Source organism: Centruroides vittatus, unplaced genomic scaffold (genome assembly GCF_030686945.1).
Source record: "Centruroides vittatus isolate TY-2023 unplaced genomic scaffold, ASM3068694v2 contig_564, whole genome shotgun sequence".
NCBI classification, from domain to species: Eukaryota; Metazoa; Arthropoda; class Arachnida; order Scorpiones; family Buthidae; genus Centruroides; species Centruroides vittatus.
Window position 1 is genome coordinate 652,044 of NW_027122335.1, and position 26,360 is coordinate 678,403.

At 31.0% G+C, this 26,360-nt stretch overlaps 1 protein-coding gene and 1 long non-coding RNA gene across 2 annotated transcripts; one reads left to right on the forward strand and one right to left on the reverse strand.

The window, feature by feature from the left end:
* Positions 1–2,137: 2,137 nt before the first annotated feature.
* Positions 2,138–25,640, reverse strand: LOC136978922 (uncharacterized). The gene is made up of 3 exons (XR_010881308.1): positions 25,590–25,640; positions 2,440–2,598; positions 2,138–2,224 (listed from the first exon to the last, which is right to left on the reverse strand). It is a non-coding gene; the product is annotated as an uncharacterized lncRNA (long non-coding RNA).
* On the forward strand, positions 14,521–17,807 carry LOC136978944 (tubulin beta chain-like). Its single transcript, XM_067274783.1, has 5 exons — positions 14,521–14,687; positions 15,721–15,829; positions 16,176–16,531; positions 16,619–17,255; positions 17,322–17,807. The coding sequence occupies exons 1-5, from the start codon at positions 14,631–14,633 to the stop codon at positions 17,501–17,503; spliced, it is 1,341 nt and encodes a 446-aa protein (XP_067130884.1). The 5' UTR covers positions 14,521–14,630; the 3' UTR covers positions 17,504–17,807.
* Positions 25,641–26,360: the final 720 nt, after the last annotated feature.

The window sequence follows — 26,360 nt, forward strand, 5'->3', positions numbered from 1 at the left end:
AGAGAGAATAACTGCAACCAATTTCTAAGCTCCAACCTTTTCATAGCACATTCCAAGATATCCCTTTCTTAATGCGGATTCGCTAGGAAGATCTGCACACTTTTTAAAGAATTTTTTTTAAAAACAGAGTTCTGCACTTTGGCAAGTGGAATGTTGGCAGCTAAAAATGTTGGCCAGAGCTAAACATGAAAAACTCATCCTTATGTTTGGAAGGTTCTCCTACCGATACCACGTAGATTTTTGTCAGAACTTGCGTGTTTTTCTTGTCTTTTTCGTTTGGCATTTTTGTCGTAAACAATTGCTTTGTCCTGCTGCTTAAGCTGATGCATGCTACAAGAAATCTGTACAAGTGGTCAAATAAATTATTTAGCGTAACTCGAAACGGAATATCGATACTAAGGTCGCACAGTTTGCTTACCTTTTTCTCGTTTGTTTGGCAAAATACTACTATATTTTTTTCGATAGGTTGTCTACAGTACATACCTTTGTCGAAAGATTTTATCTATTCTCTTAATTTAGCAAAAATGATTTCGGTTTTTTTAGCATTTTGAAAGAAATAGGAGCAAACTGCAAAATCTCCCTGTTACACAAGCTGTTAATAAAATGCTAAGAAATTCGTATTGAAACCCGTTACACTGAAAAGTAACTAATTGAAATTCCTAATTAACTGTAAAAAATAATAACTACAGATTATCTGAAAAGTAATTTAATTAAATTATAAATCATTTGTTTAAAAAGTACTTTAATTAATACTTCAATTAATTGTACAACTTTTACCATCATTTTTCGTTTTGTTTGTAAATTGTTGTCGTTTTTATTTCTCCAAAAGTACTAGTCCAGATGAAAGCTTATTTTTGTCTCTCGCCTCTGTAAAATTACGTATAAATTCGAAGAAATAGTAAGGGAAACATTTCTACAATACTAATAATGTATCATAAAAAACTTCACCCGAAAAGTAAGATACTAAAAAATAAAAGAACAATATCTATATTGTTTTCAAGATCATCCTCAGTTGATTACATTTCTAAAAGTCATAGCATAAAATTTAAAATTTTGGAACGATTTAATCTTTAAACTCAAATTTGAAACTTTCCAGTCAATGAAATGCATATTTTTAAACTTCCACGCGTAAATTGCGTGGAAAATCCAACAAAATTATTTTAAAATTTTTAAGTTGGATATTTAAAAATTATTTTAAAATTTTTAAATTAACGTCCTTCTGTTATGTACTGAACGTAAATGTAATTTTAAAAGGAAAAAGCATATGAGCATATAGCGTGTAATTACATAAAAATTCGAGGATTACTGATTGTACGTTCAGTATCTACTGTATAACAGTTGTTCAAACAGCTTATAAATGTTAAGTTGATAGCTAATTCTTCGTACTGTACTGAAACTTATCTTGTAAACTGAGCTGAAAAAGAGTAATGAGCATATATAAACAAAGAAATTTTCTATATGATGATAGGTTTATAAAATAAAATGAAAGATGAAATTATGCTTTAATAATGAAGGTTAGTGCATTATAAATATATAAATAATATTTACAAGAATAATGCAGCTCTGTATAAAAATGCTATTTTATTATATATTTTTACGAATTAATCAACATGTAGAAAAATTTTTATTACTTTGAGATTTTTAGGTGATAGTCGAAGTTACGTGCTTCTATAAATCTTGAGTTAAATAGCTGAATTAAGAAATAGAGCACAATTTTAGTTTCAGTTAATTTTACTAGCAACATAATTAGTACTTTAATACCCCTCATTTTGTGATTTTGTCAATTTGATCATTTTGAAAGTCGATAGTTTGATATTTAAATTACAGAAAGCAAGTTAGAAACTGGAAATAAACTGCTAAAATAGGTAAATACAGATTTTTAACACGGGCCAATGAAAAGGAAAAGAAATTACACGACAGTTTTACATAAGAATCAAACTTTAAAAATTGACTTTATTATTATTTTTTTCAATTAAATCTACAGCGATATTAAATTAATATTGTTAATTTTGCTTAAGTATCAATTTCTCTTGAAAATTTTCTTTTTTTCAATAGATTAATTGATTTAACTTCACAGTTATTTTAATTGTAGTTATTTCGTCTGTACCGCATTTCATCAGAGACAAAGACTATTGGGTTTTATTCACATTATTCTTTATTTCACTATGCATTTCGGGTGCAATCTTTTCCGTTTATTTTGCGCCCCTCATCAGGTGTTACATTTCTACAATTGGTAGAGAATACATTTTGTTACATTAATTATTGTAGATGGGTTTCTTAATATATACAAGTTATAAAAGATTATTACAGTTTTTTTGGACTAGTCATAAAGAGTTATTACAATTATTATAATTATTACAATATTTAGATTGATTTAACACAAATTAATGTAAGGGATTATTTCAAATTTTATTATTGTTAGTATTATTCGGTACTAACCTTTTTTAAGACCATTCCGTTATGAGGTGTTTATGTCACCGTCCCCCGAGGCATTTCTAACTGTCCTTCGTTTAGTTTATTTGCGTTTCTTAAGCCCCTCCCCATTTCCTCCCACACTTCGTCTACCTCCATGCCGTTGTTTAGGTTTATTGTCTAATACTTATAGAAGATAATTGTTAATTTTTTTTTAACTTGAAGAATTTTAATTCACTGCATATAATCATTTGTTTTAAAAATGATTGAATCGTTAAAGTACAAAATTTAAAACGACAATGAAAGATAATTCTTTAAAAATAATGCATTCTACATCTTTATGCTACATAATAAAACATTTAAATATAATGTATTTTTCAAAGATGATGAAAAATAGTTTCAGCATTTGTCAAGGCACCAACAATCTATTTTTATCGTCGTTTTATCTTTTTAATTCTTTGTTTAAATGTTCCTTTGCAATTTACCGAATGCTTTAAAAAATAATAAGCTTTTAAACTTATAATTAAATTTTTTAAAACATTTCGATGAGATTGAAACTAAAACTAATTTTTTTTTAAATTTTCCAAAATTATATTTTTTAAAGGTCTGTTTCCATTTCTAAAAATATAAATATTTCTAGTTAAAAAATTCTATGAAAAAAAAACTTTCTTATGTGTTAGCTATAACACATAAATTATTAAAATATAAAATTTTTATATTTTAATAATTTAATAAAAAAGAATCTTTATTGCTCTATTAAATTCGAAAAAAGGAATGAAAAAATACATTAAGTATAATTAAAGTATAACAAACTTAAATTTAATAAGAGATGCTGCGATTATATAAATAGATTAGCACCATTATCAAACAAACCACGATTAAATTTCTAATTTAAAAAATTTTTCTACATTTTTATCGTCTTTATAAACTACATTCTTACACAGTTTAAATTTAAACTGATAATATATTTTAATTTTCTGTAAGATATTTTTCTGTTACTAGAATTAAGAATCGGCATGAAAATTTATTTTATACTTACAAAACAAGGGAGAAAACGTTAAACATTTAAATTATATTAATATTTCTATCCGAGTAGACTATAGAATACAGCTGTTCCTACATATAAACTAATCTATAAAAGAAAATGTCTAAAAAACAACAACAGAATTCATCTCTGAAATAAATATTTCTCGTGTTTTCAACCGTTATAAATAATATTTATGAATGGCTTTTGATAAATAATTAAAATTCTGATTGCAAATTAAAACTTAAATATTTATTTGCAAGAATGCACAATTATAAGATCTATTGAAGTTTGCTGCGATCCGGCGAGTGGCTTTATAAAACTCTAATCGTGTTAATCTATATATTTCGAAGCAATTAATATCGAATACATTCATAATTAAAGAAAATGTCCGATATTATTCTATCTGTAGTTGAGATATCGGATAAAATTATTAAACAACCATTAATGATTTATAGGATGAAATTTATCAATGAGAAAATAATTTTGTTGTAAACTCTTCACAGATAGGAGTTAACAGATAAATAACGAAATTATCATAACAAATTGCTAATGACATTTATTTTTTTTTAATATTTAATGCCCAATTTCAACTCTCAATTCTGTTAGAATAAGTACAACTCTTTCAGTAATTGCATGGGCAATAATTTAATAGACTTACTCTTAAAAGCAGAAATTTTTAAACGAAAATTATTATTATTTTTATTTACCTATTAGTTTATTGTACGAATAGAGTACAAGAAAAGCAATATTTCTATTAGGTACTGTACATTCAGATTTTTCATATTAATAAAATTGGTTTTTAATTTTCCAATTCTTTTATAATTATTCTCTTCTTTACCACAGCTTTTGTATTTTTATTAATATTGAGTTCTTTGAATCTTTCTATGACGTAATGATAAGAAGATTATAGTTATGGCAACGACGGAAAACATGTATATGTGCACGCATATATCAGTCTACGTTCCAAATTTTGTTCGTATTTATTTCGGATTTTTGGTTATGTATTAATATAAAAATTAAAATATAATTATCATTTGAAATGAATAATCATGTATCACCGTGAGCTCTTTTCTTCGTTGTATAATTGTTTTGTATGTGTGTATGATTATTTTCTTGTACGTGCAGTACGTATGTATGTGTGACTATTTTAATATTTAAATATGGAGCATATGTAGCTATGAAAATTACATTTATGAAGTCCATATTAGTAAATGATTTCATAATAATTTCACAGGATCCATTATTTATCAAAGATCTTTTTTTTAATTTTCTGTTATTATACTGTCTAAATTCCTTTTTTACTTTATATCTGTTATTTGATTAGCATTATGATTTATGTTATAATGGTCATAAAAACTGATTAAAATACACAATAAGAGGTATATTATTGGTGTTTAAACAATTCAATAGTAGGTTAGGAAAGTTATAAAAGCGCTTCTATTTTATAATTTATTACATATGTAACTAATTTAAGAAATTTAAATATATAGACTACCATTAGATTTTCTAATAAAAGACATTTATTTATTTATTTATTCTTAACTATAAATATTAAGTGTATATCTAAATCCTGAAACATCGTCTTATAGATTAAACGGTATTTCAAGTTTCACAGAATGTATATTATAATTTTAAATAAATAAATAAAAAGTTAAAATGTCTTTTATATACTTTAATGACTTATCTTCACCAGAACAAATAGGAGCACCAGACTCAAATCAATAACGAAGCAATTATAAATTTCTGCATGAACATGGCCAATTAATTAGCCAGTTTCTTCTTAATCAAATGAAACGGATTATGTACCTGACGATGCTTCTTTACTGAACAATTGAAATTCCTTTTGATCACACAACTTTGTAAAGATTTTCTTCGGTTTTTTGGTGCAGTTTGTATAAACTTATACTTAAAAAAAGAATTTAGAATAGCATTGTGCTGTATTATATTTTAATTAGCTTAAAGCTACAGACTTTTTGAAGTTAATTTTAAAGAATATTTTATAATTCAGTTTGAAAAACATGTCATTCAGTGAACAGTGCTGAGGACTCTAGTGTTTAGAGCTTAAGATTACTACCGTATGTGAAAAAACCCACTAACCAGGCAAATTTTAAAATTGTGTGTGGTGCTATTGTTATGATATTTTATTTTAAAACTTTTTATATTATTAATTATTGTAAAATGGTAAAAAGCTTAATTTTGAGGGTAGAGACTGGTTTTACTAATAACGAGTAAAATCTTTGGAATAAAGCACAAAATTGCTGTGTAGAACTTTTTGATGAACACAGAAACACTTTTCGATGAATAATGTAGACTTAAATTTTTATTTTTTACAAAAGGAAATGTATTTTTATCCATTTGCCCATCGTCACAAGTTCAACAATGCAATTTTGTGCTTTATTCCAAAGAACAAAAGAGAGAACAAGAAGCAATCAAGTACTAGAGTAAAATCTTCATTAAGTCTGACCTCACTCGAGATATGATAAGTGACCTCCCATCTATCTTCCCATCCCCTCGACCTTTAAACACCAAAATTTAATAATAGCAACAATCCCCTAACACACAAACCTCCTGCAAAATTTAAGAAATTTTCGATAAAATGCACAAAAGTTATTAAGCTTCAAAATGGGTGAAAAAATTATGCTCCCACACACACACACGCACTAATATCTATACATACAGAAAGCCTACTATACCAGATAACAGAAAAATCCACTACGTTTTTGCATTTTAAGGTCCCGAGTCCAAAAATTTAAAAATCTTAGGGGAGTCATTTTTTGACCGATCACTATAGGCCTACTTTCCCTCTGTTACATACTATATAACAGCCGAGAAAGTAAAAACTGAATCATACGTCATAAATAAACGGTATTATTATAACATACATGGTTTATTTTTTATGCAGCAAGGAATTAATCTTCGAATCTTCGACAATAAAATTACATATGTGCTATAGCCTACGTCCATTAAAATATTAATTGTATAAACATCAACTTATGTTTTAGAAATAATTCCTTCAAATCCGCAATGATAAATATTGAAATTCTATGTGTAGTTAATCTCGACTTTATTACAATTCTCTGAATCGACATATCTCAGCTATTTGTTTAGATATCACCGGTGGGATTGGCATATAATGTAGGTGGTACACTGAATTGTCAGTAATCATTTTCAAAAGAAATATGAGTAATTGAAAGCCATAAAAGTAAAAATTCGGTTTACGTCTAAAATACTTTTTTTCTTTTCTTAAAATATTAATAAGTATAACAACAACACCAGTGAATGTAAACAGCATATGTGTGCACTTATTAGAATTATTAATATAGTTTTATATAGTTACTGAAATCGAAGTTTTTTTGACCTATCTAAGTTAAAAATAATAGAGATTGGAGAGGTCATATATTCTATTACCGTAATAGATTTATGATAATTTTGTTTAACATTGACTGTTTTATGTGTTTTATTATAAATAAATACAGTTAATAAACAAGCGTTCAAGTGTTTTGGTTCCGGTAACCCATGTTATTCTGACTTTTTAGGACATTACATTTAAATACCAGGGATTTGAGCTCCCACTCATTTTTCAGTCTGGATTTTGGTTTCTTTCTTTGGGTGGATGTGTAGTTTATACTTTTGGGTGGTAGTTAATTTGAAATTTCGATCATTCATCTAATACACGAAAGTATACGTCTACTTTGTTTATAATTATTATAATCTTTAGTACAATTACTCTTATAGAAAAGCGCCACTATTATTCTACTGTATGGTATGTTAGAGTAAAAACAAAATCTAGTCTTTACTAGAGGTTAAAAATTATATTGATTGAGTTGATCGTATCAGGTGAAACATGTTGAATCGATTATCTATAAATCATCACCTGCCTGTAAAAAGAAAAAAATACAATTTCATTCAATTTTCTCTGAAAAATACTTGTTTTGTTTGTCACATAATAGGCATTATTTTCTACTCGTAATTGTTTATTTAATAGGTTTTGAAAATATTTTTAATAAATTATTTACCTTAACATAAAAGAATCGAATATATTGCAGTATAATAGCAACAATGTCAATGATTTTTATTTATTAAAATAAATACATATTTAAGTTATTACCAACCTAAATTATAAATAGAGCTATAAAATTAAACTCTATATTATCAAGAACTTGTTTTTCTATATCTGGATTTTAATGATCTCTTTTAAAGCTAACTTGTAAGATACAATTTTTATACAGAATATGTTTTTCAAGTCTATTGTCGATTAATATATACTTATTCGGAAAATATATTTTTGCTGAATTTAAATGTCAACTTAATTTCCCTTAAGAAAAAAGAAGACAACTTAGACATTTTCATGCATACCTGCATAAATTATTGATCGGCATCATTTATATCCAACTTTTTTATATAGAGAACGATAACCGCTCAAAACTACAATCGATATATTAAAAAAGTGAATAAAGCAATTTCTTGAAAAAATTATATTTGGTTGAAACATATTAAAAACGGTTATAAATGAAATTAAAGAAAATCGCTTAGTTTATTTATCGATAAATAATTAAACTGTCAATTAATTTAATATTTTAAAAATATTAGGCTTTATTTAAATCTTGTTATGCTCACAGATGTGTCTTGAAGAGTTAAAGGGCTTCAAGATTTCTATTTAAATTAAAACTAGTTTTAAATGTAGTATAGCCCACGTGTCCTTAATCTTCGGAGAATGACTCAACCTGCTATAACCCACTAGTTTGGTTCAACTCCCACATTACTTCTTTCAAGGTGAATCCGTATTTATCATTCTTATATGGTTATAAAATTTTTTTACAACCATTAATATTGCATGTTTAGTTACCACTTTATTAACTACAGATATTTTTAAAACCTTTTATTGTGTATATTTAAGACTTGACTTATTTCCTTTATTAACTACAAAATTCAATGTTTTCCATCATCATCATCTTCAAACTTTGTATTAGTTTTAGAATTAAACTGCAACTTAACACCCCAATGAATCCGAATACAGAAGAGGTCATTGTCCCCTAGTAGTTAGCCTGCTAGACAATGTCACCTGGAATCATATAGCCCTTAACCCGGAAAAAAACCGCATTCTTGTCTTATAACCCAACCACATGCTTCCTTTTGTTGATGAAGCGAAAACATTTCCAAAACAGACAAAACTCTTTTCTGTTATATCAAGTTCTGCATCGTTAATTTAACATCTGCCGAAAACTTGGATTGCTTCCCATGATTGTGATTTGATATGGACAGTTAACGTCCTCTAGTAAAAATATTTGTCTGGAATAATGAGTTATGTAACTTATTTAATGAAAGTAACTTTATAACAAGTTTTGTAGCAGTTAATTCGTGTTGAATTTTGATTAGATTACTGCTTCGGGTGAAGAAAACTCTTGTGAAATAGTGCGATGGATTCATCCTATTGTTAGTTCTGTGTTACAGTAGGTGTAATGAGAAAATGAAGTCACGAAGCATATTTTTTCTCATGCATACACTAACCATAGTCAGAGGCAGTTACATTGATCAAAGTAATTATTATTCATATAGACTTGTATATATTTTTCGATTAAAAGACCTGATAATATATAGATATATAAAGCTTTTATATATATATAATTATATATTATATATTTTCTAAAAGATGTAATGTAATCAATATTATGAAATCTTATCTAATTACAATTATTAATATTTAAGGGTTAAGTCAATATTCAGATTAGTCTATAATTAAATTTACATATCTATTAATGCTAACAGATTGTTACCTGAAACTACTTAAAGTTAAAATAAATTACAAAATATTACAGGTATAGACAACAGAGCTAATAACATCGATATATAATTACTTTTTACAGTAAGTAAAGTTAGAGAATTAAAGAATTTCCTAAACCAATGTAATTGAATATAAGGAGATTCTTAAAGCAAGAAAAATTTTAATAAAACCTGATAAATTTAATCATTATAATATATATAGATTATAATAATTAATTTCTTTATTATCTTTCATTAAAATTAAATTTAAATTTGCTAAGGTAAGGCGTATATAGTTGTATAACTTAGCAAATTTATTATACATTATACTACAAAATAAATGAAAATTATAGTTTTAATAGTCTAAAAATTGTTTTATTACGTAGTGTATAAAAAGGATCGAAATATTATTAAGTAACTTATGAATATCAGAAAAAAATTAGGATATTCTACAGTGGATTACATTCTCTAACTCTTAAATCTGAGAAGTTATCATTATCAATGGATATCAATACTACACCACAGTTGTAAACTTAAATTTATTGCTTATTATTTTTATTAATGTCTTTTATTATGTTGTTACTTAAAAATTCTTTATGGTTCATACTTTAAAAGTTCGAATAAATAAAAAATATAATAATAACAATTAATTGCATTGCTATATATCAGAAGCAGTGATAAATTGAGAATATTTAACTTAAAGTATTTCTAGCATCCAGATATTTCAGTCGATATTATCACACAGGAATTTCTCCCGGTTTAATGTTTGGAGGCTGAGTGTGACGATGCATAGAGTTTTTAGAAAATAAAAATAATAATATATTATATCATAACAAATAAAATAATGCAATAGAAAAACAAAAAACCAGTAGCGGAAAAATTCGGGACAAGAGCTACGATTGCCTAACCAGTCCATGATTCAATATCTGCCACACAAGATTTAAGTAGACTGCAATATAAAGATGTTTTTTTCTTACTCTTTAAAATTTTTTAGTGAACAGCAGAAGAAAACACTTTAAGAAGTAGTCAAGCTTGATTAGTAATTAAAAGTCACGTGATACTCAAATAATGCAAAGTCAATAACGAGATGTAAATATAAATTGCAGTACGTCGTGCTTATCCAAGTGCAATGTTTGGAGGGACAGGAAACATGGATAATGATTTTGTGTGTTATCATTTTATTTATATTTTAACGGAAGTTTTATGATTCTAATATTATCATTATAATGCAAGAATCTAATCAGTTTATTTTATTTTATCTCAATTTAGAGTGTTTTAAATTATTTGCGACTTTAATCGTGAATAATGCTAACATTAGTATAAATAATTTGTAAATTATCCTTTATAAAAGCTATTACAATTACTTTAATTAGACTAATGTTAATCAAAATATTTTTTTACGCTTAATTATACTGTATTACTAAAGTTCTTAAACTAAAAACTCCAATCCAAATTCTAATACCAGTTCCTAATCCAAAATTCGGAAAAGTCTACCATAAAAATTCAAGTATTTTATAAAAATTTAAGTCCTTTTAGAGAAAGGAATAAGAAGTTGACACAGCATAACCTATGTTTTCGAATGACAAAACAGTACATGTTCTAATGATCACATAGGCTTATTAAAAAAAAAAAAAAAAAAAAAAACAATTTCAATGATTCATAAGTAATTTTGATAATTACTTTTCTGCATTTCTATGCTTGTGTACTTCTGTTACAATGTTGAATATTTTATAAAATTAGGCTTTTACATTTATTAGAAATGTCTCCAAATTTGCTATAATCAAATTTAAAACAATTTATTGTTAATTTCAAAAGAAAATCGGAAGATTTTTATTTAATAATTTACACAACAAAATACTGCAAAGACAATGAAATATCAATTTCATACCCATAAAGACCGTACAGTTCATAAGCTAACTGGAACATAACTTCCTCGTATTCGATTTTTCGAGATGAGGTCAGTCTGGTGCGTGACTGTTAAGTGTAACCATCTGGCAGCTAGCCCGATCACACTCCCTAGCTGCATCTCATGACACTTTGGTGAGAAGTTTATAGCATAGACTATGTGATTTTCCATTCAATACCCGCATATCATTTTAAAATATTAAATCAAAGTATGAATTACCTAAACTGAATTAGTTAATGGCTTTATAAACATATCAATAAATATATATATTTTTTTAATTAGGAAACACTAATATCTTTAAATAACAATACACTTTTTTTTTCTAATAATTTAATGGATAATTTAACCTTCAGTTTATAATATACTTTTTTCTTATTAAGCAACCCACGATGGCGCCATTGAATTCAGGCTGAATTACTTCTTTTATAAGTAGGGCACAGGTTACATATGGAAATTCATAATTAAAGGTTATTATTAAAATCAACTATTTAATTTTCAATTTATTAGTACTAAAAAAATTAAATTAAAAATGCAGTAAGTATATCTGAAGTACAGATAACAAATTTCATAAATAGAAAAACTAACATGCACAATACACCTTTTATGTGTGTGTGTGTGTGTGTGTGTGTGTGCAATATTTAATTTAAATGAAACAATTAAGTGGTATAAAACATATTGATTGAAATATCTTAGATGTCCAATCAATGTGCAGACTTGAAATGGTGGTAAAACAACTTCAGTATTTATAGAAATGCTTAAATTAAATATATAAATAATTTAATTGTTTTTAATAATGTATATTTGGTTTTCTATTAAAAGGTAATTTGAATATAAAACCAAAAATATATTACATATACATTATTTAAATATTTAAAAAGCAAATATGATTACAGTAGTCTTATTTTCAAAAACTAAAATAATAGAAATTTATATTTATAGTTTAATATTTAATCTTATACCGAAATAAAAAATAAAAAAAAATAGAATAAAACCTAATATGAATTTTTGATAAGTGTAAGGAAATCTAATGAGAATCTTATAATATTTACAAATATATTATGCAATATATTTAAAACATCTACTCAAAGCTTTTATATATTTACTATAAAATAACTCATCACAGAATGCCAATAATCAATAATAATATTAAGATAAGTACTCATATCGATAAATGTCTATGTAATACAGCGTACAAACAGTAGTTTTACTCCCGTATATAATTAATTATTTTGCATTAGTTCAAAATATAGAATATAAAAAAAAGGAATAAATTTTTGTTTTATTGGTTTCTTTAAAAAAATCAAATAGTTTCACTAACTAAATCTTGGATAGACATTTCATTCAGATGTTTATACTGTGAATAACGTTTACGAAACATTTGGTTATAATGATTGAAGAACTTGACACAAACCCGATTAAATATATTTTTTCCTCAACATAATAAAGTGACCCCTTTTTTTTGTATTGTTAAGTGTTTACCTGTCTTCCTTAAAGACCACATTTGGACATGTTAACAATTAGGCGTGGTTATGTTGGAGTTGGTTCAGCTGCACTGCAGGATTAGACCATAATAAATTTCATCTGTTCGGATTAAAAAATTCGATTGCGGTCTAAAATTACGAATTTATTAAATCCTAGAAAACTGTCAGACTAAACGTACGTACGTAATAAAATAATTACAAAATCGATCAAGTTTGTAATATTATGTCCATGACGTCACACCCGCAACACGAAAGCAGGTGTCGACGACCGCGCATGCGTCTAGGGACGATGTCGCCCGATAGTCTGAAGGCTGGCTGAGTCGATATTTAGAATTCCAGTCTAGTCATAAAAATTAATCAATTTTAATTTAATTTAATTTGATAACGTTTAGTCACAAGAACACTCTGGTCAACTATTTTAAACGCAAATTCTTCTAAAAATAAGAGGAAATAAATACAATAAGTATAAAACGAACGAAGCCATTGGCTTAACGAGATTTCTAAAAGAGAGAGAAAGAAAAAAAAATGTCGCTCATCTTGTGATGCTTGCAGGATTTTACCCCGAGTGAGATTTTCGACAACTGGAATATTGATTACAGCTGAAGTTGAGTGCTTTATGGGAAGAGCCAGCGTCTCCTTGTCCGGATAGGTTCCACTTTTTAGGGGGAGATGGATTATTTGCTTAAAATTTACCATCCATCATTATTAAAGGTCGATATAACATTCAATAGCTGGTCATTCGCCTTTTAAGATAATGACTGAATTCATATATACATTATTACATTAATACGAAATATACGAAAGCCAGAGAATGAGTCATATCGACTCAAGGTTACATCACTTTTTGATAAGGCAGAGCGAAGTCTGGAAATATTTTTTTCGATTTATAACTTTCTTCGAATAATATAACCTTCAAATTTTATTAAAATTTTCTTTGGTGAATTTTTATATCACAGACGATATAAATGAGAATGATTTGTTTATAATAATCTTGGAAACGCTGAGTAATTAAACAATCAAAACATTAGCTGCAATTGTTGTTATAAATGGTCGTTTTTAAATGGTAAAATTTTCAATCTAGATAATAGATGCTGTCTGGAGTTAGCTACCTTGCTTCTGCTATATTGATTTGTAAGCATCGCCATAGCAACAGAGAACTGTGTCGAATATCTAGATTTTACGTTGATCAAAGCGCAAAAATAAAAATCCTCATACGTACTGTACAGTCGAATTGGAAAATATGAAAATTCCTTTTCTAACAGATTTCCTGTATTGAAAATATACATAAAAATATTTTTTATATATATTTATTTCTGTCCTTTCATGCTTTTTAGAATAGCTCTATTGCATACTAAAATGTTGCAAGTCTTGCAACATCAACTAGATTTAACACCTACTCAGTTGACTAGGTTAGAGATTTCATCAAGGAAACCCACATCCATCTAATAGATCATAGGGATTTTTTTTTCTCTACATAAATATCTGATATTTGCCGGTATTGTTTACAATAATATCTTTAAATAGGATCCTTTTTATTATGAAAACAATTAATAACCTGACCTCAATCACCACGTGTGAATCTCGACCTCTTACTTAACTACATACAATAGAGGGTTTAAGAGCGCATGTATTAATCGGGGTTGGCATGACTCATTTGGTGTTTGTCATCAATGATAATTTATTAAATATTAAAATTTGATGGCTGATGTTAAACATATTATCGATGCCTTTTAAATTTAGCCATTAATAATTCTTCACATCTTTTCCAAATGTTGGTGTGTCTACTGGGTGGAGGTTGACACGTAGAATCGGCCATTGTCCGTAAAAGGATGTTCTGTGCACAGAAACCGCAGCGTACGAAAAATCGACCAATAGGGATGGTAAAATTTGACGTCACGTCAGGGCGGACGTTACAGTACATGCGTATTGAAGACAACCGCATTCGCCTCCTTTAAAACCGAGCGTTTGCCGGCGTCGAGGAGATTTCAAAACTGGGTGTGGAGGAACAAAGGACGTTGCATTTAACTACTAGAAATATCCGAAAATGAGAGAGATCGTACATATTCAAGCTGGCCAATGTGGTAACCAAATCGGTGCCAAGGTAAGTTGCTTAATTTTTAATTTTAAATAGTGTAAGAATTTGAATTAGTATTATTAAATCTAATACGTATAATACGAACGTTTAAAGTAGTCTTTTAGTGTTTGCCTTCTCGTTCTAAATAACATCTTTAAGGACTTCGAGTCGATTCGTTTAGTTTCTTTGTTTAGTTCTAGGACCGGTCTACATATCTCATTTAATTCGTACGTACGCAGTTAATACGAACTATGATTTTAAACAGAGTAAATCTCACTTTAAAAGTGTATATTTTAATTTTTAATTTAACTAATCGTGACGTCGAGAAGGGAACTTTGATGATTTAGGTCTTTGTTCTCCACCCGCCAACTTGGCATTTCGACAAGCGCCAAGTCTCGCTTTGTTGGTTCGCCATATTTTCGGATGAACGTTTCATCTGAAATTCTATAAAAATGTAAATTCTATTGATCTCTATGACCTGAATATATGAAATTTTTTGGGTAAGACTAATTAGCAATATTTTTTAAGCTTATGATCTTCGGAATCGTAAAAAAAAAATTTTGATGGGGAGGGTGTGACAATACTTTCCGTTGATAATTTAAAACAGCGAATCATTTCTCTCCTTTCGCTTATCTATACTATTCAAGAATGTTCAAAATATGAAAAATCGGATGTTCGTTACTCTATCCGGATGTTAGAAAACAATTCTTTTTTAGATTTTTCGCTTTCAGTTATTTTTTTATCAAGACTTCTCCTTCCTGAAATATATCACGAATCCGGTTTTTTTCCTGTCTACCCTTGGTAGAATAATTGTTTGGTTTTATAACCAGGAAATGTAAATTGGCCGCCACGTCCTGTCTTCTTAACGTCTGATCCTCTACGCTATGACGTCATGAGTTTGAAATTTCAAATTGTGTCGCGTTGAAGCTGCCGTATCGATTTTGTTCTCTTGTTTATTTTCAAACAATTCGTTACTAAGGAAACGAACACTTTGAAATTGCATATTCGTGTTATTAGATTAAATTTTATATATATGTGTGTATATATTTTTTATTTATAGTTCTGGGAGGTGATCTCAGACGAGCACGGAATTGACCCAACAGGCACTTACCATGGCGACTCAGACTTACAACTTGAAAGAATCAACGTTTATTACAATGAAGCTTCTGGTAATTATATTTAATGATTTTCATAATATTCAACATTTTATCCTCTTTCACCTTGGACTAACTACTGGTGTTGGCATAGTTAAGAATTTGAACAATTATTTGCAAATGAGGTCAGTCTTCAGATATATAAAGCGACAATGGAACTCCTATATATGGTTGCCCTACTTATTTCATAAGGATTAAACTCATTGACTTAAAACTTTTAATTAAAAAAATAATGGAAAAAGGGTTGATTATTATTAAGGGCTTTGCTTTTCTAATAATGTTAATGGCTTTAGCACAACTAAAGTAATTTGTTTTATATAAATTTCAAGTTTGACACTAAAGTCTCCTTTTTATTTTACAGGTGGCAAGTATGTTCCCCGTGCTATTTTACTTGACTTGGAACCAGGGACCATGGACTCCGTTCGCTCTGGACCATTTGGGCAGTTATTCAGGCCAGATAACTTCATCTTTGGCCAAAGTGGTGCAGGAAATAACTGGGCCAAGGGTCACTACACAGAAGGAGCAGAATTAGTAGATACAGTTCTAGATGTAGTTAGGAAAGAATCTGAAAGCTGTGATTGTCTCCAAGGTTTCCAATTAGCACATTCCCTTGGTGGAGGTACCGGTTCTGGTATGGGCACATTACTCATCTCTAAAATCAGAGAAGAATATCCAGACAGAATCATGAATACTTTCAGTGTCATGCCTTCTCCTAAGGTTAGCTTATAACATGCAGTTTACATTTTAGTTTTATTACATAAATATATTTTTTAAGAAAGATGTACCTTTTTTTTTTTATTTTAGGTATCTGATACTGTTGTTGAACCATACAATGCCACTTTATCTGTACATCAATTGGTTGAAAACACTGACGAAACTTACTGCATTGACAATGAAGCTTTGTACGATATCTGTTTCAGAACCCTTAAGCTCACAACTCCAACTTATGGCGATCTCAATCATCTTGTATCTGTTACCATGTCCGGTGTCACAACATGTCTTAGATTCCCCGGTCAGCTGAATGCAGATTTAAGAAAACTTGCAGTCAACATGGTTCCATTCCCTCGTCTTCACTTCTTCATGCCCGGCTTTGCTCCACTCACATCTCGCGGAAGCCAACAATACCGTGCCCTTACAGTACCAGAACTTACCCAACAAATGTTCGACGCCAAGAACATGATGGCAGCATGTGATCCAAGACACGGTCGTTACCTTACAGTTGCAACAATTTTCAGAGGACGTATGAGTATGAAGGAAGTAGACGAACAAATGTTGAATGTCCAAAACAAAAACAGCAGCTACTTTGTGGAATGGATACCTAATAACGTGAAGACCGCTGTTTGTGATATTCCTCCACGTGGTTTGAAAATGTCTGCTACATTCATCGGTAACAGCACAGCTATCCAAGAATTATTCAAGAGAATTTCCGAACAGTTTACCGGTAAGTGGTTTTTACTTTCTAGTTAAAATAATTCCATTTCTTCTCTAACATATTACCGTTTTACAGCTATGTTCCGTAGAAAGGCTTTCTTGCATTGGTACACCGGAGAAGGTATGGATGAAATGGAATTTACTGAAGCAGAATCAAACATGAATGATTTGGTATCAGAATACCAACAATACCAAGAAGCTACAGCCGACGACGAGGGAGAATTTGACGAAGAGGAGCAACCTCTTGCAGAGGCATAATCTGTCAGATCAACTTTTGTTTTTGGTTTACTTTTTTTTAAAGCATTGTAAAAATTCAGAATTTGTACTAGTAATGTTTTGTGAAACAGTCTAACCTTTCCACATTCCTAGTGTTGTAGGTTTCTTCTGTCAAAAAAAAAACCCCTAATGTTCAGTAAATTGTCTTCCTATGTTGGCTCCATACAGAATGTGAAAGGTCACTTTCCCAACCTCTGCTTGATGTTTTAGGAAGAACTGTTTTTGTATGGAGATTCTGTAACTTGTTTATGCAACTCCCCAAATAAAAGAGGCAAACTGTCTTGCATATAGTTCTGTTTATATAAAAACTTTCTTTTGACAAGAATGTGTCAGATGAATGTTTAAGCCGAATTCAGCTTGGGGGGTCTGAATTTCATAAAATTTCGTTTTAATTATCGGAATATTTACTCTGCAGTTTCATATAGAGGGGAAACTATATAATGGTAACTATTTTACTGATAAATATTTAAGGTGAAATATAAATATTATAGGTGTTGATACAAATTACCAAAATTGCTGAATTAGGATTACATAAATTACCAAACCTTACTTTAAGATTTAAGCTGTATAGACGTAATTTCCATTAGAGTAATAATGAGTGCCTTTAAGAAGACAGGCTAATTCTTTAATCGCCTCCAAACACTCCAAAAGACTTAAGATTAAATCAATCCAGACGATCGAAAAACTAGGAATTTTTCGTAGATTTAAGTTCCGGATATGTCTGATCCTGTCCCCTCGCTTACATTCTGGGCTTAGCCCAACACGATGGCTATGGAAAAATAGCACTTTAATTAAAAAAAATGCATCACAATAGCCTCGATAATCTGCTTTTGTAACTAGCATAAATTTCGGTCTTAACTAATCGGTTATAATGTGACTCAGTTAAAATGAATGAATTCCATTGGCATCAAGTAATAAACAGTATCTGTTGTGTAAATGTATGGAGATTTTGTTTGTTTCATAGTTTTGCTAGAACGAAATTAATGTTTACGTTCTTAATTGATATAAATTTAGCTACGTGGGTTGCCTGCGCATTTTTGTGTGTCCCGCACTCTGACAGATTTAAGCGTTTACATTTTGCACAGGGCTCTGCAAAATATAGAAGCGGTTCTGGCGACAGAGCATGATTATGATATAGTTTGTGTTGAAATATTCATACTTTGTTTAAATTTAATTACACAGAACGATGTCTTCTATGCATTTTTACTTTCCCGGATTATATATAACAGGAAAGTATGGCAAAAATGACCCCCCACGATTTCTACATTTTTGGAATCGGGACCTTGAAACGTCGATAAAAGCAATGCATGGATGTTAGTGTGTGGGGGCCACGACTTTGTTCACCCTCTTTAAAATTTAATAACTTGCTTTTTGTCAAAAAGTTTGAAATTTTGCAGGGAGGTTATTAGGAAAATTAATGCTGTTCAATTTTGATGGTTAAAGGTCGAGGAGATAAAGGGAAGGTGTGTCGTATTTCGAATGGGGTCGGACTTAATGACGGTTTTACTCGTTATTAGCATTTATATTTTTATGAAACCCACCTCTACCCACAAAAAGCTTTTTACCATTTTATAATAATTAAAAATTGTTAATAAAATATAACAGGTGGCGCCACACGCAGTTTTAAACCAGAGTTTTTGTATCTATCGACTCTGGTGAAACATTGAAGGGAAAGTTAAGCAACTCGTTGCATGATTATTTTTAAAATAAGCTTGTCATCTCGAAAAGTTGATTCCGGGATTTTATTCTTCTAAGAGTAAAAAATTCCCTTCCTCGTCCTAATGAATTTTTGTGGCCAGACCCCCCCCCTAAATACACGGTCCATAAGTTCTAAGGAGCAGGGCCAGCCGGTGCGACCTCACAAGGCGTCCCAATCCTGTATGATCCAACTCTTGCGAAATTTAAAAATTGATCGTTAACTTAGCGAATAATCTATTTGACGGATAGTATGTATAACTTTAAAATATTATTTTGTTGTTCGAAACTGCTATTTTTTTTATTCAAAGGCCCAGTACGACAACCTTGCACCGGGTCCCGCTATTTCTCGGGCCGGCCCTGCTAAGGAGTATGACTGACTTTTTACGGCCCTACTAGTGGCGCTATGTAGTCAGTTTCTTCTGAACTATGTTCTCCTAACCATTGTCAAAGTGTACGAATAATTTGAATTGTCAATATTTTTTATCTGATCTCAAATATGCTACTGTTTTGTGAAACGTGAGTTTTCAGTGTATATGGATTCGAAAGTAACGTACTATGGTCAAATTTTATTTTAAAGCCGGTTATTTACTGCAGAAACTTTGGAAATGGCGGAAAAAGCTTATAACAAAGAGGCCCTAAGTCGAGCGAACACTTTTCATGGTATACCAGATTTCGTGATGAGACAGAATCCGTAAGTATGGTGATGCAGTGGTCGCCACAAAGTCGAATAGACAACGCCGCCGCAGAATTGGTTTTAAAAAAAATGTCCGACGAATCGCTTCTCGTATGAAAGCAAAAGAATTGAAAATATCAAAAATTATGGTTTTTCTCATCTTAAATGAGAATTTAAACAATTGTGGTCAATTGTACAGCAACTTTTGACTTTAAAACTGGACATAACATTAGATCATCAAGACTACTCACCTGGCTTGTCGTCCAGACTACTGTACTTTTTTATTTCCAAAATTAAAACTGCAGTTAAAAGACGAAAGATTCGACATTTCCGAAATTGATACCATTGTGATTAACCGAAAGTTTATTACAAAAGAAGCGTTTTCAATAGTAAAGTAACAATTGCAAAAGACAACTCAACAGTAATTATATGGAGCTTCTTTAATTAAAAAAAAAATTAAATTAAATTATTATTCTAGCGAATTTCTTGTTTTATACAAATCTCAAAACTTATCGACGAGAGCTGTGTACTTTTATTTATTTTGAAATTTAAACACAAGGTGGGAGAATAACGAAAGCTGTATGTAACTCCCCTGAACAAACAATGCTACTGCCATCCTTTATATCTATATAACACCTTTTCAACATAGCCTATAGTAGTCTATATTGCAAATCCGAGTAAATTCTTAAGAGGCTAGGCTACATGACCAGATCCAGACTCCACCTCCCACTATAGTAGTTAATCCGCGCACTAATCCTGATACGGTCGCGTAAACTGAGACGTTGTTGAAAGTGAGTTTACAGTATTTCGCTGGTCTTTTATATCGGCAATTAAAATGAGTGAGCTAGCGTAGAATTAACTTAGAAGCGCGAAGTTTGAGAATGCTATTCGTGAGGTAGGAATGGTCAAACGCGATGTTAATGAAACTACGCTTAGCGATCTCTGTAATAAAGGGCGTGTTTCTATTCTTTGCTGACAAATATCGTCGGAATGGAAAATCATGCGATGGACTTAATGGGGCGCGATGCCTATCTCACCACAGCAGTGGCGTGCCGTGACATTTGATGATAGGGAAGCTGTGTTTCTGTAAGAAGCCGACTTACAGGGGCAATCGATTAATTGCGCGTCAGGGCCCGTTCGTATTCGTTTGTTCGATAAGCCAGTAAAAACCGTATACTTCTTTAAATGTATTTTTAATAGATTATCTGACGTACTTAATAAATAAAAAAGTTCAATATAATTACCTCCGTTATTAGATTCAATAAATTCCCTATGGCCCCTAAATGCCAATTCTTGCTTTGAGAAAAAACATATAACATCTATTAATTTAGATATATCTATTAATCGTAATTATCTTGTTATAATTTTCAATATTTATTTTATATTGTCTACCAATGTTAAATTTTATTCCGCTTTGATTTCCAAATTGCTTCAGTTTTACGAAAGAATCGTCATTCGTCATAAATTTTATCGTCAAAATGTCGAAATTTTTTTGTCGAGGTATTTATATTTAATTTAGGCATTGGTCTTTCTCTTTTAATAATATTTTCTTTTTCATTACATGGTCTCGAGCCAAAACTTTTTTAAAATAAATTTTTGAGTCACTAGCCACGATATAAGGGCTAAAATTAAAATTATCAGAAAAACTTACTTGGTAAAACAAAATGTGTGATGAATATACATGCCTAGTACAAAAAATTCTTCAATTGTACGAATATACTTTTAAAGAAACTTATAATTAAATATAACTTTGTGAAAAAACGTACATAAAAATAACAAAATATTCTTTACTTTTTAAATCTTAAAAACAATCCACTTACAAGTTAGTGAAATAGCTCCCTACGAGTGGCTAATGAATGGAATCAGAGACGTCCTGGTAGGTGTGCGGCGCGTGCATGCACGCGGTTGCCAAATCCCGAGGGTGCCGATACCGGTCAATGTCAAATGCCTCTTTTGTCGCATCACTAGTATATATCAAACGGGGTTGTTGTAGATTTTAAACGTTTCTCACCATAGCTGTAAAAATCTAAATATGTTAAACTTAACAGATTGCCGGTCGTTCGTTTTCTACCTAATTCGTTTTAGGACCAAGTGTTCACGGAAATTTCCAAAATTTACAACTTCTCTGTCACTCTCGTTGAACTGGAAAAATTTCTGTCTTTATTACGTCTAATATTTACGAAGAGATCAGACCCCACTGTACTCGGCAAGAGATTGGTTCGGTTAAGCTTCTGTTTAAGTAAAATTTCGGCTCTTTCATCAGGGTTTTATTTATGTTTATAATTCCTAATCGCTTAACTATTTAACTACTACTTAAGTAGAAATAAGTTGAAACCGGTTACTTTGTACTCGAATATCTGTAGTCTTGGGAAAGAAGTGGAAAGAAATTTTTATGACAACCGATACATAAATCGTAAATTTAAGGAAAATAAATTCTAGAGCTTTTTTTCGTACCATTGTACGTCTCGTTCATTAAATTTGGTTGTAAATGATGCTGTCAAAGTAACAGTTAATTTTTTAACACTGTACTAGAATTGTACACGTTTTTTCTGCATCCCCTTACAGATGGGACATACTATAATCGTAATATCACTGGTTTAACATTGAAATCCGTAAGTAATATAAGATGGGAGAGCAGAATAAACGCAGAATAAATATATTAAATATTTTAATAAATTTTTTTTTAAAACTCCTGTCAACTATACAGAACTATCATAAAAACATGCCAGTAAACTCCTATCGGTTGGGTTAAGTTATAAATCTAGTCCAAGGGTGGCAACCTTTTTTATAACACGGGCCAGAATAAATTTTACGTTTTTACCGCGGGCCGTAGTAGTTAATTGACGCCTTCTTGTGGTTTGTAATTTTTTTAGTCTGCAAATACGAAATAAATAAATAAAAAGTTAATTACTACATTTATTTCTCTTATCGTTTTCGAAAATTACAAAGAATTGGAAAAATAACTATTAATTAGTTATTTTTCCAATTTAATAACCTATTAAAGATCTCGCGGGCCGGATAGAAACTTTTCGCGAGCCGTAGCTGGCCCGCGGGCCGGGGGTTGCCCACTGTTGATCTAGTCTACTCATGATTCACATAATCGGGCGAAGGCGGCCGAATATCTAGCAGGCAGGCGGCTAACAGCCAACAACCGGTCCGGGATATAAAATTAGAAGCTTTACGTGTGAAGCATCCACCAGCTACACCGGGTGATGTTGGTGCTCTGTAAAGCGCATGCGCTAATGCCTATAATCTGGCTGCTTGGAAGTTGACAGGCAGGCGGCTAACAGCTCAGAACCGGTCCGGGATATAAAATTAGATGCTTTATGCGTGTGTTGCTTCTGTGAGTTTGCCGACAGGGTGCCGACTATGTCAAGAAGGTCGAGCGGTCGCGAAGGGTCGTATGTGGGCGATCGGCACTGAGACAGACTCTACGGTTACAAGAAACCGTTTATTTGACACGAAAGAAGCTTACAAGATTTCCGCGATCTTGGAAGTTCTAGGTCGGCAGCAGCCTCTGGGTCTTCCTCTCCTTTCGAATATAGTCTCATTTTGAAGGAGGGTCTCTAGGTCGCGAATGGCCAGTTCCCTCGACGACTCCGCGACTTCAGGACGATGCGGTCGACTTCCGTTGATGGAAAGATGTCGATCCGAGGTCGGGAGACGGAAACGAAGATGGGCACCAGACACACACATAACAATAGATCCGTCACTTGGAACTTTCGGGAGAAGAAGCCCTCGCGTCCTTGAATTCTCAGGTTTTATCTGTTTTCCTCCGATTCCGCTTTCCGATTGGTCTCTTCTCGTCACCTGGTGACAATTCGAAACCTTTCGGGGGCGCGGGAGAGGTCAAAATCGAAGTTTAATTCGATTCCCACTCGGAGATAGACGATCTACGTTTCCCCATTGTTCTATTGTTTAAAAGTTCGCGTCGTTTTCTTTAAGAAAAACTATTTCTACCTTCTATTTTTTTTTCCTCTAAAAAAAATAATTTTTTTCTAAAAATAAATGATTTTAACGCGAATTTCAGTGAGGTTCGGACCTATCCAGAGCCTCACACTTCTACCAGCTAAACCGGGTGAGGTTTTTTTTTTTTTTTTAACTCTTTCCGCCCTGTGGGCACTAAGAGGGCCTCTTTTAGTAGGCCCATTATGGGTTCGGCCAGGCCCACAATGGGGCGACCGGGTGGTGAGGGAAGGGGCCCGACATATCCGAACAGACCACCCCCCGAAAAATTCCTGGGGATTATTCGACCCGTTCGGATTCGATCCCGGGTCCCCCAGAGCGGTAGGCTGCCACCTTTACCGCTCGGCCATCCGGCCGTCAACCGGGTGAGGTTGGTGCTCTGTAAACCGCATGTGCCAATGCCTATATAATCTGGCTGACTAAGCGGCCGGATGGCCGAGCGGTCAAGGTTAGCAGCCTGCCGCCCTGGGGGACCCGGGATCGAATCCGGACGGGTCGAAAAATCCCCAGGAATTTTTCGGGGGGTGGTCCGTCCAGATATGTCGGTCCCCGTCCCTCACCACCTGGCCGCCCCATTGTGGGCCTGGCCGAACCCATAATGGGCTTGCTATAAAAGGCCCTCTTAGTGCCCACTGGGCGGAAAGAGTTACAAAAAAAAAAAAAAAAATCTGGCTGATTGGAAACTGACCCGGTTTCGACATTCCTTCCGCCACTGAATTATTCGAATATACAATAGCAATCTTCTATACTACATGTGAAAAAAACGATAAATGTGTAAAAGATACATAATGCAGTTATAATAAAATATTAATTTTAATTAATGCAAAGTACGTTAAAATATGAAAATTTATATTTTATAAAATACAGGGGAAGGTCATTGGAAGGTGGAATCGGCGCTTCCATCGCTTCCAATGACGGCACGCCACTGCACCACAGAAGTACTCGATGCGATCGTATTTCTCGTGTCCTACGAGCTTTCGGTCATTAATGGATAAATGGAAAATAGGTAATTTTTAGCATTGCTTTGAGAAATAGTTAAAACATTAGAAGATACATTCACGCAAAATTTCGCACAATGCTCGCCAACATGCTGAAGCGCCAATTTACATGGAAAACGCGGGGTAAAGATGGCAATTTAAAACGTGTTCACGTATAGTTTATTGTAAACCTGAATATATAATGATAAATAGTTTAATTTAATTCATAAATATTAGTTGAATATACTATAATAAACATTGAAATAATTACTTGGTTGTTTTAAGTAAAATAAAAATAGAATGTTCTTAATGTAATATGGTTGCTGTTTATTCAATTTCTATATATAACGTCCCTTTAATCCAAAAACTTGTTTGGTAGACGGTCTTACAGCTATTTCTTACACAACAAACACAAATGTAGAAATAGAATTTTTAATTTCTGTTCTTATATATGATATGTATCTTGCATAGATATACAAACAATCCACTAAATTATATAAAAAATATAAATTATTAAAAAATTTAATGGTATAAAGCATATTAAATTCCATCTAAGAACTTCCTAAGAAACATTTATCCAGTATTTATGTACTGTATATATTTCCATTTTTACAATTAAAGTGGGCGGGCATCAGTTCTTCCAAGTGAAGTACCGTATAAGTGTTTTATATATAATAACAAATTGTAATTTGAAAATATTAAATTAGCAATTAAATTCTTAACATCAATAACTTATAATAAAAAAACAACATACCAACAAATGATGTTTTCCAGTATAAAAGCAATTTATCTAAAACAGTACAACAAATCTTAGACTGTGCTATTATTACAATGTTCAACGTGTTAAGGCGCCCTCTATTAATCTGTACAATCTGGAAGGTCGATTAACATGCCCTCTGAAATATTAACTAAATTATCTTTTGGACGTTATTTATATTTCTATATGTTCTTTTGTATGTGTTCTTTTCTAACTGTAAAACTTTTATATTTTTTCTATTGATTTGACAATTATTATTTATTATGTGGTTATACCAAAGGAAGTTATTATATCTAAGACGAATAGCGGCTTCTTTTATTCTTACTTTTAATAAACGGCCTGTTTTGCCAATATAAATTTTTGTGTTGTCAATTGGATATTCTATAAACCGCTGCTGCCATTTTAAGATTATATGTTTTATTATTATGATAATGTAATATAATATAATATACAGTAATATAATATTAAACACTTATACAGTACTGTACTGTACTTCACTTGGAAGAACTGGTGCCCGCCCACTTTAATTGTAAAAATGGAAATATTTCCATTAAATAATGGAAATAAATACTGGATAAATGTAAGTTTCTTAGGAAATTCTTAGATGGAATTTAATATCTTTTATACCATTAAATTTTATGGAATTTTTTATGTTTTAAACCACCATAATTTATATTTTTTTAAAATATAATATAGTGGATTGTTTGTATATCTATGCAAGATACATATCATATATAAGAACAGAAATTAAAAATTCTATTTCTACAT